At 41.0% G+C, this 17337-nt stretch overlaps 1 protein-coding gene across 2 annotated transcripts in view; it reads right to left on the bottom strand.

The window, feature by feature from the left end:
• Window positions 1-17337, bottom strand: part of LOC108900190 (cadherin-4) — a 247446-nt gene that overhangs the window by 142005 nt on the left and 88104 nt on the right. For both annotated transcript variants that reach the window (XM_051071313.1, XM_051071314.1), the window contains exon 3: window positions 10498-10521. In XM_051071313.1, the coding sequence (XP_050927270.1) occupies window positions 10498-10521 (24 nt within the window). The remainder of the gene's footprint in view (window positions 1-10497; window positions 10522-17337) is intronic.

The raw sequence follows: 17337 nt of genomic DNA on the forward strand, positions 1-17337 counted from the left end.
TGATGTCGGAAAGACAAGCTACTCCCTGTTAGGAAATGACTGTTTGATTTCTACCTGTTAGAAGGTGGTGTTAAGGGACTCTGCCACATCCAAGTAGCGGTTAAAGGAGCAAAATCACTAACACACATTTTAAAACTAGGGAAAAAAACACTATTGCATAGACTTTTCCCTGTTTTGTGCAACTCCATATAAAATTCCATCTGGTGGTCTGATAAGCTACAATATGCTTCAAAAGATTTAGAGAGAAGAAAAATAAAATATGTAGAAATATCATAAAGAGTATCATACAAGAGCTAATGTAAAATTCTTGTTATCATTATAATTTGAAACTGATGCAGTTAGAGAAAGTCCAGAGTGTGGTGTCTATAAATCATATATCAGAAACTTTGAGTTGTAAAGTAAAAAAAAAAAAAGAATCTGTTTTCCACTGTTGACTCTCTCGGGGACGATTATAAGCATTATTATTCTCATGGACAGATGCTGTTTGTACGGAGTAGACCATCTCCAGAGCACTGCGAGATGAGAGAAAGAACGCAAGAAAGAGAGGAGAATGCAGACAGATAAACAGATTGCAATACCACTGGTGGAAATACAGTACATGGATCTCCTCTTTATCTAATGAGCATCCTAGGCAGACAGAGACAGAGACCACTCCCTATCTTGCATTGCTCAGGTGGGAATTGCAATGTTAAGGACAGGGAATTGCTAAAAGCTACGTAAACATACCGCACACCCAGCAACTCCCCATTGCCTTAATATCAAAAGCGGACCTTGAAAAAAAAAAACATGAAAGATGGGCAAAGAAAAAATTGGTGGAGGGTAAACGGGAGGGAGAGTCAATGTTCAAATGGAATAGGGAAAAGAAGAACAAAAATGAACTTAGCAGTCGGAGCGTGATCCTCTTTAGCATTTAAGCAACATGCATTTATTGACTGAATGGGAACACAAGTCTCCCATATGTCTCAAGTGCACAGAAACAAAGCTGACAGAGGAGATCAATCCACAAAACTCCACACATCTCAGCACTGGCTGTCACTCTAATTGCCTCCCTCTGCCATCATCTTTAGCATCAATTCCATGCTAATGCTGCACCAGGTAATACTGGTTACGGGTCTGCATAAGATTCTACTTCCTTTAATGAGCACTGGATTTCCATATAGAGCACTAGCATGTCTTTTTCTGTAGTGACTACAGACCCTCTGTATGTGGTGTTAAGTTGTATACAGTATCTTTGCCATTACGGCATTTTGCCAATCTGGTTTCTTAATGGGCTAAGCAGTGTTTACTTTTCAAAGACTTCCACATGAATTATTGATGGCTGTGAGCTGATTTGTGCTTGGAATTAGCCTCGAATAATCCATCTGGGCGTACCTCGCTTCTTAGGTGCCATGTCTCTCTCCAGGGTAAACAGGCTGACTGAAAACTTGCGTAGATTTGCACAGTAATTTGTTATCCTGATTTCTGCTGAGCGTAAAGTGGTTACTTAAAGGGGCACGAGGAACTGTGCTTAAGAGGTCAGGCCCTGTGAGCACAATGGGAAGGTGACCAAAGGGCTTTAGTTTTCTCACTGGAACCACAAAGGCGAAGGCATGCATGAATAATGCCAAAGGAATAAATTAACAAATTCTTTTTAAATTAATCCTTGATCTGAGCTTATACAGTAGACTGATCATTTTGCTAATATTTTTTATTATTTGCTAACAGGTAATCCGTGATCCCATCAGGGCATCGAGGGAGCAGGGCAACATTCCCAAAACAGACTTGGTTATTGCCCTAATCATCTTCTTCTCTCATCCTTATCCATTTTGTAAATTATGATAATGTGATTTAATGGATGATTCTTCTTTCCACTCTTTCTAAAACTGCAACCCTTTGCTGCCATTTTTCCTGCAAGGCATCAATTTCTGCTCGTTTGGATATGAGATGTCTGTTTATTCACTCTCTTACTCCCACAATGGCCTCCAATGGAGAATACCTCCCAGAGACTTCCTTTGTTTGGTTTCAAAGCAGGGAGGAGGACGAACCCAAGGAACTCTTGTATGTTTGGAGAGGAGGATGTGGGGCCTGGATACCTGATGCAGCCAATACACCACTCAATGTGATACTCTGTTATCCCCTCTTTTGCTCAACTCTCTTCCAATCTAACAGAACTGAATTTTATTATATAAGCCTTGAGGGAAGACAGCACTAACATAATGATTTGCTTTAAAAGTGAATGTGCTGTACTGTAAAATATATACTCAACAGTATCCACTGTGACTGTGCGAATGGTAAAAATTAGAATAGTTATCAGAGAAAGTCTGAAAGATGCTGGAGAGGAGCTGAAGGAAGACACGACTTCTATATTTGAGAATTTCTTCCCGCTGCGCTCATGTGGGTGATGCCAATTTGTCCAGACCCCGATTCATTTTCTTGGCCCTCTTTGGTGTCAGAAAACGAATAGGCTTTGCATCTGAAGTTTGGTAATAAACTCTTGGATTAGATCCATCCCTCGGACAGAAATGAACCAGCCTGAGCAAAGAATAAAGACACGTTTCCTCAGCAGTCTGTCAGAGGCAACTGGCTTTGCTTTCTTTCCTGTTTGCGTGTTTTTTTAACCATTTCAACTTACTTATTTATTTTTTGGCTTGAGAATACCCATCTGCCATAACTGGTGACATGCCTTTGAGCAGCTGATGAGGTTTGAGAGCACAGCACTGTAGAGGGAAAAAGCCTGCTTAATTAGTGTGACTGTGGAGTCGGGAGATGTGTTTATCTCATTATGGGCATTTGAATGAATATTCACATGTCCTCGCTCAGAAGTTTATAGCCATTATTAAACATAAAAAGAAGAAATTCAAAAGTGTAAAAAAGGGCAAAACTATTTCAAAAGATAATGTGAAATCTAATGTTTAATTTATTGCTGATTAGTTTGGCTCTGAGTTTAGAGCAAATGGCAGAGGCATGGGTGGCTGCTTCATGTTTTACTGGTGTGTATTGTGCATCAGTGTATGAACATGACTCACCATGATTCTCAGCAGCTCTTTCTCAGGTTTCTCAGGTGTCTGTGTACTGAGCAGAGATTGATGTACTCTATCCTCCACTCACTGCTTGTCCCTCCCCGTCTGCATCCCTCTGTTTCACCCCGCTGAGCTAATCCAAGCTGGCCAAATCCCTCTGCCGAGCAGGCCTACATAGGAGCGGCCCTGCTGGGAGCAATATGCCACCCGCTTCCCTGGCAATGCCAGCCCTGTAGGGCTTCAAGCCCAACTGCGGCGTTTTGTCAGTAAACAGACAAAGATGTATGAATCATCTAAGTGACTCGGAGCAGGTAGTCCTGTGACAATAACATGTTGTTGAATCATGACAAACAGGTATTTTGCTCCATGGGATCACTACAGCCTCGCTCCTGGGTAACACCACACAGCAACACAAGCGTCTCTGAGCAACCATGCTCTAATCTACCAGATACCTGCCATACACCATCAGATACAAGGCAGACTCACCTTTTAAATGGAGCCGCTCTACCAAACAGAGAACAGTTATGATAAGCTGCAGTCTATCTCTACACAGTCAATTACACCACAGCCTGTATGGATGGCCTGAAAACTCCATCCACCAGTGCAATCAAGTGTTGCACCCTACTGAGCAGAACACACAATGATAAATTAACTTCATCCGTCAAGGCAACAGGCTGCTCTTATATCTAATTGGCAGTTGAGGCTTAAGAACAGGATTCTATAAGAAAGAGTGGTGATCAGTTTACTTCCATCTCTGTCCTTTTTGTTATACTTGTCTCTGCTTTTATCTGCTCTCTTGTCTTTGCCTGAGAAATGTTTCAATGCCCAGACAGCCTTAATGAGTCTAAGACGTGGGTCTGCTAAAACTCTCTTCGTGTGGCTTTGTCTTTATCTTTATCTCTGGCTAACACTCAATTGGACATGTTGCAGGGTTTAGCCTGGCAAACAAAACGCATTATCAGACTCCTGCGAGCAATAACGAACAGCTTTTCACATAGTTACAAAAAAAAAAAAAGAAGATACTTTCTGTTTCATGTGCAGGTGACACAATTCACAACCTGTGTCTTTTTGTTTTTACCACTCCTGTCACAGATTTCAATTATGCTCATTGGGGAGCACTGAAACCTACAGTGTCTTCTGTTGGCATTTAAATTCCATATATGCTGGACCTTATTAGTTGGCCTGAGGGATGCAATATAGACAAGATCGTATCTATAATGACCCCTCTCTCCCACACAGTGCACAAAGCTGAATTTAAAAAAATTGAAGAAAAATTAAAGGTCAAAGTAATCATGGCTTTCGTCACAGGGTTCCAGAGTAGCATAAGCAGGGCTCTGCAGAAAACAAACCATGGCATGTTCGCACATACTCATTCAGTCATTACTGCTACATAGGAAACCCGAAAGCACTGCAGTGCACACAGGGCTTTGAGCATGTAAGACAAACACAGGGCTGTGTCCATTGTACTTCAATTAAATCCAATTTGTAGTATTTTTCTTATAGTTTTTGACAGCCAAAGAAGAGAGTTGTGTGAAAAGTCAGGGGATCACTTAAGTCATTAGGATTCATTGTCCGTGGACCATGAATAACAAAATTTAACAACAAAAAAAGCAAAATTTCAAGGCAATCCCACCAGTTGTTTTTCGAAGCATTTCTCTGAAAACCAAAAATGTCAACCTGCTAATGGTACTAAAGGAAAAGTCAGGAGGATCACAAAAGTTAGTAAGCTTCATCCATTAGGACCAAGAATGCAAAATTTCATGGCAATTCCATCCAGCAGTTGTGAAATTTCAGCCTGGAGCAACAACACCAACTGACCATCATTGCCATCCACAGAACCAGATGACAAACCTGGCTAAAAACCAGACAGTGAACTATGTATTGTTAGTGTGACTGTAAGGGTTATGCATAAGGAGCATACCATCTGAGATTACCTTCAACTTTTGATGAGAAAATATAGAATTATAGAAATTCCAGTTCACAGAATGTTGTGGAATGCTACTCCTCATTGTTAAAAGGATGAACAGTTGTTTAGACATGTGCCAAATTTAGGAAAACACATTTGTGTTTCTTTCAGCAACACATTAATAAAGTGTATCCTAACACTTACATAGAGTTCCCCAAGTAAAACAAAGCACCACCTGTATCACCATATGATAGACATAGTATGTGATCAACAAAGCTCTTTAGATTCACAGTGCTATAAAGGCAGATGTCTGAAAATAATTAAAAGCATTACTTCAGCTGATGTTATAATAATCTATGTTGTCATCACAAGAATTTGAGGGAAGTAAGTTGACATTGCTCCACACAAATAAGTTCTATTTTTAGTATTTGTACTATATTTTTCCTCATTATCCAACTTGTTGTTTATCGTTTGATTTAGTGTAATAATTTACACCATGCATTTACCGTCAAGCACAGAAATGAAACAATCATTGAGCTATAAAAATACATGTAGTACAATTTATCAAAGGCTAAAGTCACCTGACACAATTTAAATTTCATCCTGTCGTCCGGTGTTCTTGAAGTTGTGAAGGTTACTGCAGCAATCTTTCACCCACCCATTTGTAAGTACCACTGTTTGGAACAAATTATGATGAACTAACAATGGCAAATTTATGTGCCTGTCCTGCTCTTCTAAGCCAGGGTAATGATTAAAAGAAACGTGTACAGGCCATAAAAGTCTACAAAAGGATACAACTGTAATACACAAGGTGCTTTTTCCTTTATTGTAAAACTGAGATTCAGGATAACTTAATGTACATATATTTATGTATTGCTTCTGCAGCAATTATATTTTCATAGATAAAGTAGTAAAAAAAGGACAACCTGCTCCGACAAATTAAGTGTAATGATCTACTTGTTAAAGTTGCTCAGATGGTTTTACATCTGCACTTAGTACCATGTAAACATAGAAAAGTGCATTTTCTGTAAAAAAGGTGTGTAATTAAAGAGCCATGGCTACTACTACTCATATGTTGTAATGGTTGTAAAATGAAAGGACAGGATCAAGAAAGCAGGATGGGGTTTTAATTCCATTACAGCCAGACAGGGTCTCTCACACATCATTATTTACACCCCAGCTAGTACTCACCTTAATGTTTATTATTGCATCTCTGAACAACACTGCAAACTCATCACACTCTGATGTGACCGTGGTGTCAGAAAGGCTTTTTGGAGCTGGATTTACGAGGCCGTTAATAGCTGAGAAGATCACATGAGGATTACAGTATTGTGATCATCAGTTAACAGTTTTGATAATTAAGCTCTGTGCATTTGCATCAAATGGTGAGCTGTTCTTTCAGATTGCTAAAATAAATCAGTGCTCTATTTTTCTTTCTTTGCTCTCAGCCTTTCTGTATTATTTATTGTTTAAAATTCAAGACATGGTATTTTTTCCATCTCAGTAATTTTCTAATCTTGTGTAAAACAATGCATGACATGCACTGAAGAAGAAATCTAACTAGCCAATAGTCAATATCTCTTCATGGTAGTCTTGCTGTAATTCAACTTTCTTGGATGTGAAGAAGAAAGTGTTTCCTTGAATAACTATACTTTCAAGTAGTTTCCCTCAAGTGCTTTTAAGGGGGCTTTGCAAACCGAAAGATACACGAGAGACTTGGAGCAGCAGCCACACATTGGCAGAAATGCACATACATTTAATTCAAGTTCTGTGTCTTAAGACTCTTCAACTGGAGCTAAACAGGTACTTTCACAAGAGGGAGAGAAATTACTGGTGTGGACAGAGTATGGCTCCAATTTAGCAGTAGAAGGGAGATACTGAAGAAAATGTAATGAGGGAGAGATTTAGAAATTTAAAAATGTAGGAAGAAGGGGACTGGAGAAAGAGGGAGACAGAGAGAGAAGTTGAGATGAGAGTAGTTTCCTTGTGTAGATGTAATTTGACAGGTAAATTAGCACGTGTGGCTAATGGGGCAAAAAGCAGCCAAGACCTCGCAGGCACCCTCTCACTCCAGCAAACAGGCAGCTCATTGACCCAACCATTGCCTCTGTCACTTCATTTCTCAGTTTTTGCATTTAAACACACAAACAAACACCCTCCCTCTTTGATGCTGACACACTTACTGACATGCTAACAACACGCAGTCCGGCACAAGTACACATTAAACTGCCATGTGGGGCCACAGAGAAAGAGAACTTAATCTAATAGGATTTAGAATGATTCAGGGATAAATCTTGAAATGTTAAGAAAGATTTTGAGATATTGGCCCTTTGATTGATCTTCTATCATGCTTTCTAGCAGAAGCGAGAAGCAGTGAAAAATCACGGATTGCAGCATGCATCTTGAATAGCATGTGTAGAGTTGTTTACAATCTGCTCATTAAACCAAGGGGTAAATCTCTCTCGTGCACTTACTTTTTCCTCCACCTTCCTGCACATTGCGGGAATCAATAGCTAGATCGCTCGTTCTCTGAATCTCTCTGTCATCTCTCGTTTTTCTTCCATTCGCTTTGCTGTGTATACCCTTGATGACATGTCTGAGTCATAAATCAGCACCTCCGCAAAGTGGGAGGAGTGGGAGTGTACACATGTATGTACTGCATGTGACTGTGCAGAGAATACGTGCACATGCATAACTGTTTGTGGATCTGTGAGAGAGACCGCGGTTGGGTATTACCACATATCAGTGTGCCTGTCTTCTCATAGCGGGTGTCTGAATGTTTCATCTAATCATTAAACGCTGACAGGCTTCACAGAGTAGCGCCACTGATCCCCGTCAGAGGAATACAGGGCCTGACTTCATTAGCCCTGTTAGTACTAAGCTGCTTTACCCTCACTCACGCCTGGCTTAACCTGCACAGTGATAAATGCTGAGAGGGGAAGGAAAGATAGGCAGAGGGAAAGAGGGGTGAAATAAAGGGAAAGCAGGGACAAAGGCATTTAAAGAGGAAGGCAGAAGTGCCAAAGTCAGGTACAGAGATGAGGAAGTAGGAAATGGGAGGGGAATGGGAGGGCACAGAGCGTGTGAACCTGGAGTTTTCAGAGGCAAGGGGAGGGGATAAAGCTCAAAGTGGTGTTTGAACTGTGAGGGATTTACAAATGCAAAAACGAGCAAAACAATCAATTAACTTGTGTTGCAATTAATCAATTATTACGCCAGTGCATCGACGGCCAAAGTGCTTAACTGAGATTTCAGCGTGAGGCTCCTATGTGCTGGAGAATTAGCATTGACCTCTGTGCACACATATGCATCCGCGCTCACGCACAAGCTAATTCATGATTGCGTACATGCATCTAAGCACCTAAAGATATGCACACACATCTTTGGTTCTCAGCATATTTCTCCAGCACATTCATCTGGTTTCACTCCCCTCTCTCACTCAGTCTTTTTCTCCTGCCAGCAGAGGTTTTTGGCTGGCTTAAGTACGCCCACAGGCCCCTGAGGGACAGCCCATGACGGATGGCACTGCGTGTGACTCCGATTCGATTCAGCCCATTTGATAAATTTATTGCTGGCATTTTGAAAATGAAATTAGAGGGACGTCTCCTAGAGACTGTTTTTCCAGCACAGGTGCCATAAATATACTTCATTTGGCAGACAAGAGGGAGGAGGAGTGTAAGGGGGTGGAGAGGTGTTGGATAAAGGATGTCATGGTAGGGGGGCAGATAGTGGGGATGTTCCACAGAAGTAGAGAACTAAAGAATAAGGTCAGATTATAATGAGGTTCTGTATTAATCATACTATTGGTGAGGAACAACAGTAAAGGTTATTCAGCCACAGTTTGAATTCTACCTGGATCTAAATACTATGCACTGTCCTTCAGTCTAACACATATAGTCATAGTCTCACATTGTTCTCTTTTAACATGTGTTCTCATGTTGCATATTGACAGATTGAGAGTGTGGGTTGTTGACATTGCCAGTGTGCATCCATCTTTCATGCTCAGGCACCCACAAACACACATGCACGCGCACGCGCGCGCACACACACACACACTTACATGCCAGTCTTTTAAAAGATGTGCAGACACATACACATGGTTTATGTACATTATCTTTGGCTCAAGGTCCCATGGCTCTTCAGTACCAATGGCAGTGTCACAGCTGCATAGCCATCTATAACTCACAGTGTATGAATGAATATGGCAGGCTATTTTTCTCCGTGGCGTTCTCAATGTGTGGGACCGAGAGACAGTGAATGTTTTTGTTGATGCCTCTGACTAAACGGATTTGAATTGGGCATGTTGGATGGGAAGAAAAAGACATACAAACACACAAGTCAGGCATAGGCATGGACACACACAGGGCTATAAAAAGGTGAGCATTCATTCACCGTCAGGGTTGCACTGCCTTATTTATCCCCCTCTCATTCAGAAACGTATGCAAGTGAGGCTGTGGAGGGATGATGTACACCAAGCCAGCCTCTGCTCCCCCTCAACATTCATCAGAGAGTGTGGCTCAGGCACACACATCACTTACCTTTATAGGTCCATCTGACAGTGTTGCACACTGAATAGTCATCACATATATAGCTCTCACAACAGTGTGTATGTGTGTGGGTGAGGGCATACTAAGTGTAACCTGTCACACGGATGTACTGTGTCAATGCCTCTTGAACTGTATCTACAAGCGGCTTCAACAGATCTGAGGCCTTGTGAGGTGAAAAATGTCACCATGTTCCAAAAGACACACTCCTGCTGTTTATGTTTGTCAAATATACATGTTGTGCACATAATATCAGATCCAGGTGACAATGGAAATATTTTCACCTGCATTCTGTTCTGCTCTGGTAAGAGCCTGTGCAAAACAAAACCTAAGTTCTTACAAGCGCAGCGGGGAATCAAAGAAAGTTTCAACAAAATCAGCGGGGAGTTCTCCTGACTGATTGTCTGCTTCTGCTTTGCAATCACAGAGCGTGACACACCCTCTGCCATTACCGCATCTCCAATATGAAGAGCAGAGGACCGGGACTGCTCGGTGCATACACCTGCAGGCTGCCGCTCAGAACAAGACCCCCGGAGCTGTTTAGACAGTTTGACTGTCTGGCCCCATCATCTTACAAAAATCAAAACAGCTTACAGGTACATTCCTGCAAACACCTCCCCCAACTACACCTCCCGTCTCTCCCTGAAGATCCACTATGCAAAACAATCACCTCCTCCAACCTCACATTAACATACACATGAAAGTGTGGAGGAGTCTAAACAGAGCTGTGATTAGTCTGAACATAAGACTTACAGAAAGCAATGCATAAACACAGACTGTGGGCTGTCTATCATTGCGGGATGGCGGGATAATTTAGTCTAGGTGTCAGTGGGTGTGAGTGATTGACTTTGTAATCAAACAGATTGTTCTGTAACGGAAACACTGAATGACTCAATTTCAAATCAACATCAACAACACCATGAAATGTTATTCATCTCATTAGCAAAAATTGAGAACGTGCACAGACACAGAGAGCAAAACACACCCACACACCACCCATCTGAAAATGCACAGGGATCCACAGGTGACTGATTGAGTGCTGTCTTACCTTTTTGTGATGATACTGTGGTATCTGTAGATAAAAGAGAGGAGACACACAGAGGAATGTGTTAGGACTTGACAGGACGCTGTATAGCAGACACATAAAATGCAGGAAATGACAGCCATGGGAGTGATTTGCTAGGAGGGAGATGAGCCACCCAAGAAGATAAACAGACAGGGGAGGGTTGTACACAACCGGGGGGGGGGGTATCTCATCTCAGACCCGAGAAGAATATCCACTACAGCACTCATTCATGCTTAGTTGTGCCTTAATATGCAAACACAAATAGGGAATCATGCAGTACGTGTGCTGAGCAATGCCCACAAATACACACAGCAGCTTTTCTCCAATCCACAAAAAGAGACCAGGAGAAGGGGAAAAGAAGCATCTGAGCAAACACATTGAAGAGAGGCCGATCAAGTAGAAAGATGAGAGTCTCCAGACCCCTGGAAACCCTTGATCTCTTACACAATTTACCTTGAGTGAGCTTTCTAATAAGTAAAAATAATACCATTGAGGTGCAGCAAGACAGAGCAAATCAAATCCTTTCAGTAAGCATTTTAGGTTCTTACTCAGAGCCCACTAGAGACACTCCGGCCCACAAGTTGTGGATCAAAACACGAGCTGCTTGGAGGGAAGGATGTACTGACAACACGTTTTTTTTATGCAACGCTGAACATTTACAAAAATAAGGGGAAAGGAATAAAAACCTGAAGAATGTGTGTTTGTAAAGGAGAAGCAATACAGTAAATCTAGCTCATTGTTCCCATAAAATATTTACCAGGACAGTGTTTGTAAGCTCCCAAGGTTTCATTTTTATTTAATAGACTTGTCAAACTTGGATGCAAGAATACATAAAAAACAAAGAAAAATACTCTTTTTATAACTTTGTATTTTCAGCAGTTCAAATCCTTTAGCACATTTCTCTACTGGCCATGTGCCCAAAAAGCCCAAATGGCGACAGACATGGGAGGTGAATAATTGAATCCGGATGGATTTGTGGTGTACTGGGCTGAGGAAGTGATAATCCAAAGCTCTGCCTAATTGCCAGAGTAAAGATGGCGTCCATTGTGGGGGTGGCATCGGTGTTTATCAAGGCAGTGTGGCGTGGGATTGGACTGAGCATTAGGGCTTTACACACTTTTGTTTTGTGAGGTGTTACAGTGGATTTGAGCAAACGCTGGCCCTCTGGTTATTACATGGTCTGATTGTCTGCTTTGCAACTGTCCATAAGCTCTGCATGTCTACCCTAATCTGAGAGGAGGCTTCAAATAATTAGTTAGTGAAGCACTCTCACAGCCCAGCGCAGTCAACCTTATCACTAAAAGAAAATCCTTGGTCCATTTCCTTTTCACCCCAAAGGCTTACAAACTCTCACTACTGTTAAAACCCTCGGGGTAGCCGCATAGCTGATAAAATATTATCCAACATGTCACAACCACTGGCCCCTATCCTACTTTTTTGTCATTTGTTATGTAAAAGAAAGACTACAGTATGTCAAACAGAAATGTTCTGGCAAGTGTGTGTAGTACAAGCAGACAGTCTCAAGAATGTGAAGGCTAACTCCTCTAAGTAGATGATAATTTTCCAAAAATGATTCTTCTGTATTTTTCATAAAAAGTACAGAGTAAAAGAGAGAAAAGGAGAGGGATGTCACTACCTGTTTCCCTCCGGTGATAACATAGACTAACTTTACACTAAAAGAATTCAATTTATTTTCAACATCTACCCAAGATAATGACAACATTACACTAACTGGAGAGAGAAAACCAATCTACTTTTGAGTTATCAGTGTAACTTAGAGAAGTTGAAAATTTCAGGAACAGACCTTGTGATGCCTAAACAAAAAGCTGGAGACAGCACAACCTAACTGTGATTTAATTCTAATATAACAAGGCATAATTTAAATTATGGATTAATTAATTGCCCCTACGCACAGCTACCTGCAGTAAACAGCAGGGTGCTACACTGCGTGTCACTTTCTCTCTGTGCACTCTGATATAATATGTTAGGGTAGGGGAGAAATCTGAAGAAAATGTAATAGCATGCTATCTATTAACTGTTTTGATAACGATAAATAATGGACACACACCAGCTTGGGCGATAATAAATAATCAAAAGAAAGCACCATTTTCCTCTGTAAAACTTGCTGGGAGCAGAGACATCACACTGATTGGTGTCAGCATACATAAATAACTCTGCTGTTTAGGGAGGTAAAGAAAACCACCGTCATTGATTATTGCATTTCTTCCTAGCTATCATTGGCTTATGTGGATTTGGAGACTAATTTGCAATGAATATGTGTGCAGGGTTTTGATGCCTGTGCACCCGCAGCAGTATTCCTGTGGGTTTGAATAAAATATAAAAGAGGCCATATGTCAATACAGGTTTCCCTACTGCAAAGGATACGTGCAAGCCTAATAAAGCCAAGGCTGCCCAAAAGCATGCACAAAGACATTAAAAGCATCATTTTAAAGATACATTTACAAAATGAAGAAATAAACATCTTTTAACTGTTTTGCTTTGCTGTTTAAAAGCTGTCAAAGAGGATGAAAGACTAAGGTAGAGGAGAAGAGCAATGCAGAGGAAGACTGACAGTTCATTATTAATTTTGGTAAACATGTACCCTCTTATATTAGAATGTAATGTAATATGATTTCTGTACTTTGAAAGAAAACTAGCCAAGAGGGAAACACAAACCGAAAACACATAAAGTATAGTAGTGAATGCCCAATTGTTTCCCCGGTGTGGTTCCTATGGTTGTCATGGACACACTGAAGTGCGAGTTAAAAAATCTGAACAAACACCAAAATGCCAACCATCCTCTCTCTGCTTTGCCACGTCAACCATGCCTCAGCAGGAAGTTCATATTTGAAACACCAAACATTTTGAGGAGACCCATCTCACTTCAACAGGCAAAGAAGAAAAATTATTCTCTATCAGGCTGAAGTTGCATTTTTATACCCTAATGCTCTCAGATGACAAATAACACAAAAGTTGCAAAACCCTGCAGAACACGCTGCGTTGTACAAGTTGACAAACACTTTGGACCATAAATGATTGTCAGTATCAGTTGTCAGCACTTTTTTGCAGTTTGGCACAATTTGTACCATCTGTCACATGGTACATGTCAAAATATACAACATTATATGCGAGGTAAGCTTCAACTTGATTGAGAAAGCTTTCTCTCTTTGTGACCAATGAGCTGGTTCTTTCCACCACCACCCACCACCCACCACCCCCCTACATGTCTAAATGAAGAATTGGCACACCTGCACCAGACTAGATTGAAGCCATAAACATTGTGTGATGGATTTTACTTTAGTTAATGATGATAGTGAGAACTATCATCAGCAGTGACAAGAGCAGCTTCAAAAACAGTATCTCTCAGATGAAAGTTTTAGATTTTGTCCTAATTTCCTCTTCCCCCCTCCTCTTACACTCATCTCAAATCTTGTCCTTGCTTACTGTCACAAACACTGTGTTTCACTTTCTCCATGCGACCCCTGTTGTGAGGACAGCTGGATAAATTTGACACACAAATGCTGTAGAGCAGCTGTTTCTCAGGGGTAGATTTTATAGCTAATACTAAGAAATTCTCTGTTTGGGAATTAAAGGAAAGACAGTACATTCTCTGACTGCTGCTGTGCATTTCTTAAGTTGTGCAGTTGGATTTCAGAGCTCCTCAGATGCTCTTGGGTCATTAAACTCAGCACACAAAAGATAATGGGAATGCAGAACAAAAGCAGCCAATGATTAGGATTAAAAATCACACTAATGCACAGTTTAAGAGACATTATTGGATAAAATCAACGCACAGCAGCCGCTGACATCCTGTAATACACATTGTCCATTACAGGTGACGAGTGGCCAGGCCCACAGATGAGACGATGGATACATGCTGGTTTTCTGGTACTGCAAATGTATGTGCATGTTAAAGAATCACCCTGTGATCCTTTACATACAGTATACATCCCAGACTGATTGAATTAGACTGCTATTGGAAACCTGTCTACTATTGACCTCTTAAAGTTGTGGCCTTCCAGCAGTCCGCTCTGGGAATAGTTTTAATTACAGCCAGAAATTGGGTTCGATTTTATCCCCATTATGAAGTGAGGAATCCCTACAGCTAATCATCGCTTCAGGACAAAGGAAAACTACATCATCAGTGGAAAGTGCAGAAAATGTGCATGCAAGAATACATCTTTCTTGTGTTAGTATGACTGCATCTGTGCAAGCACAGAAATGAAATGTGTTCATATATGTATCTGTGCGTGTCAGCTGTGTGCAGACTGCAATGGAAACAAATGCTGCCGTCTTCGGATGATTTACTGCTATTGATAGATAATCACTGTAATGTAATTAGGATGAATTCCAACATTGTAGCCGTTCATCTATTAATCACACTCACTGGTGGACACTGACAGCCAAACAGTTTAAGTCTCAAACTACAGACACCACTATGTGATGGATGGTGACACGAGTCAGTTGTGACCATTGACCTGGAAATTAATGATTCTACGAGGACTAAGCAATGGTACGGCACATATCAGCAAAATACGTTATCAAATACGAATCACACATGATATAGACAGAATTCATATGTTTTCTACAAACATTGCTCTGACAGCAAAGGTCATAGGTTGTGCTCCGTGTCTGCACTGTAGTCTACTTTCTTGCATTGTTGAGAGCAAACTTCCATTCATGGGGAAATTACAACTTAAATGTCCACGGTGGATGATTTTTCTCCACATCTCCTGAGAAAAAAACATTCTACCAGAGACAAGAGGTGAGTGGAGGAAACAGGAAGTTGTCACATTTAGCAGGAAGCTCCAAAATAAATTCACAATTAAAAATTTGTAAATGTAAACCATGGGCATGTGCACTTTGTTATGACAACAACTTGCAATTTGCAATCACAAGTTGTTGCAGAACATACTGTACAAGCATGAATAAATAAACTGACCTAGAGCATGTTTTTCCTCTGGTATGTAAAACATACCATGATTCATGAAACTAAGGTATTAAAAGCACATGCCTGTGCTCTCTCCAGAGAAGAAAACAAGAAGACAGAACACAATCCTAGGTTTTAATTAGCTGAGTGTAGTGCATGCTCATCTGCTATGTACTGCACAGGGAGAGTGGGGAGTGCTGCCTTCTTGCTCATTATGTACTAATGAGTTGTCTATTAATGAAAATGGAAAGCATTTATTTTGTGAGCACAAAGGGTTCAGCTGGATTAATTACTGCACTACAGCAACAAAATGAAAACAGAAAGTGCAGCATCACTCTTGTGTGGCACATTACCCATTAACCAACTGTTATCAAGGCCTGGCGAATGGTGCCACACGACACACACTAGGCACAGAAACTGTTTGCACAGGCCATTAAAACTTCATGTGAACTGCACTTTTGACACCTTCTACATACTTTCTGTGATGCATACATGCTTATTCTCATATGAGTGAATACGTGTCCACTCATAAAACATCTTGTCACACAACATAAACACTCTGCTAGATCATAACGACAGCATTTTATCACTATTGCCTGATTTCCACAAAAGCCTTTCTTTGCGCAGTAATAAATGAATCCACACTAATTGTATCATTGTGTGCCCAAGTGTTGGATTTATATCTGTCAGTAGGAACAAAAGGGAATAAAAATTACTGACTATACTTTGATCTAAAAGATGGCCAAATCTGCTTTTTTGGGGGGTGGGGGGTAAAGAACTGAGAAGATGGCAGATCACGTGCTCACAATGGAGGTGACAAAGAACCAGAGGGAGGGAGAGAAAATGCCTGAGCAGAACCCTGCCTTTTCCAGAGTTAATACAGCAGCAAAAGTGGGATCCCCGTGATGATAATATAATTTTGTTGTGCTGCATTTCTTTTCAAATGGTGATCAGAATCATTCTAATGGCCCGCTAACAGCTTGATTTCCCATTGGGCTTTCCTTGGAGAGGTCAGGGGTATGGGGAGTGTGTGGGCTCTGGCAGCCTCAGCAGATGGTTCTTGATCAGATATTAGAGGCTGGGCAGTGAGGTCGTCTGGACGTGAGCATTCTGCCCTGCCTAGGGGAAACAACCCCATCTGAACCTCCGGCTCTAGCTCTGGTTCCAGCGCCAGACGAATAGCTCTGTGTCCCAGCCAGACTGCGGGGACATTGGAGCAGTGACAGACTGCTGTCCTTAAGCCTTGTGACAATCTGGGCAAAGAAAACTCAGAAACATGCTGTCTGCTGTAGTTTATTTTCCTCCCAGAATTTATTTCACCCTATTTGGGCTGTACATGATTTGATGACAAATGGTTATGTAACTCCTACCGTTGTCTGTTCTCTCTTGTAAAAAATAATCACAGTGATAACCAAAATCCTACTTAGCTGGATTTGAAAAAGCTATCCTTTTATTCCCATCACTCACTATGCCCATTGTAGCAATGTCTGGAGGGAAGACAAATCATTGAATAACAAGAATGCATTTAAAAAATCAGCGATTTGAAGCATCAGTCATGTTGTATTTAAGGATGGGAGTGGCAGACATAACAAGGAGGATCAAGTCTTTGTTATTAAAATTGAATATTAATCTGAGGATGTCAGAGTGAGAATGTCTTTTGTAAAAAAAAAAAAAAAAAAGTACGATAAGATAAATCCTACTTATACAACTCTGAATCGTCTATTGGCATTACTATCTTCCAATTTCTTCAACCTGCCCCGTCTGTCTGACGTTTCCTCCTCCACTGACAAAGCCACAAAGAAAGTGGGGTGAATAAACACGACAATCTGAGCTTTATTTATCCTTTCCCCTGCGACAGTGGCAGTCTAAAATGGCAGAGTTTCGGATATGAC

Source organism: Lates calcarifer, linkage group LG6 (genome assembly GCF_001640805.2).
Source record: "Lates calcarifer isolate ASB-BC8 linkage group LG6, TLL_Latcal_v3, whole genome shotgun sequence".
NCBI classification, from domain to species: Eukaryota; Metazoa; Chordata; class Actinopteri; family Centropomidae; genus Lates; species Lates calcarifer.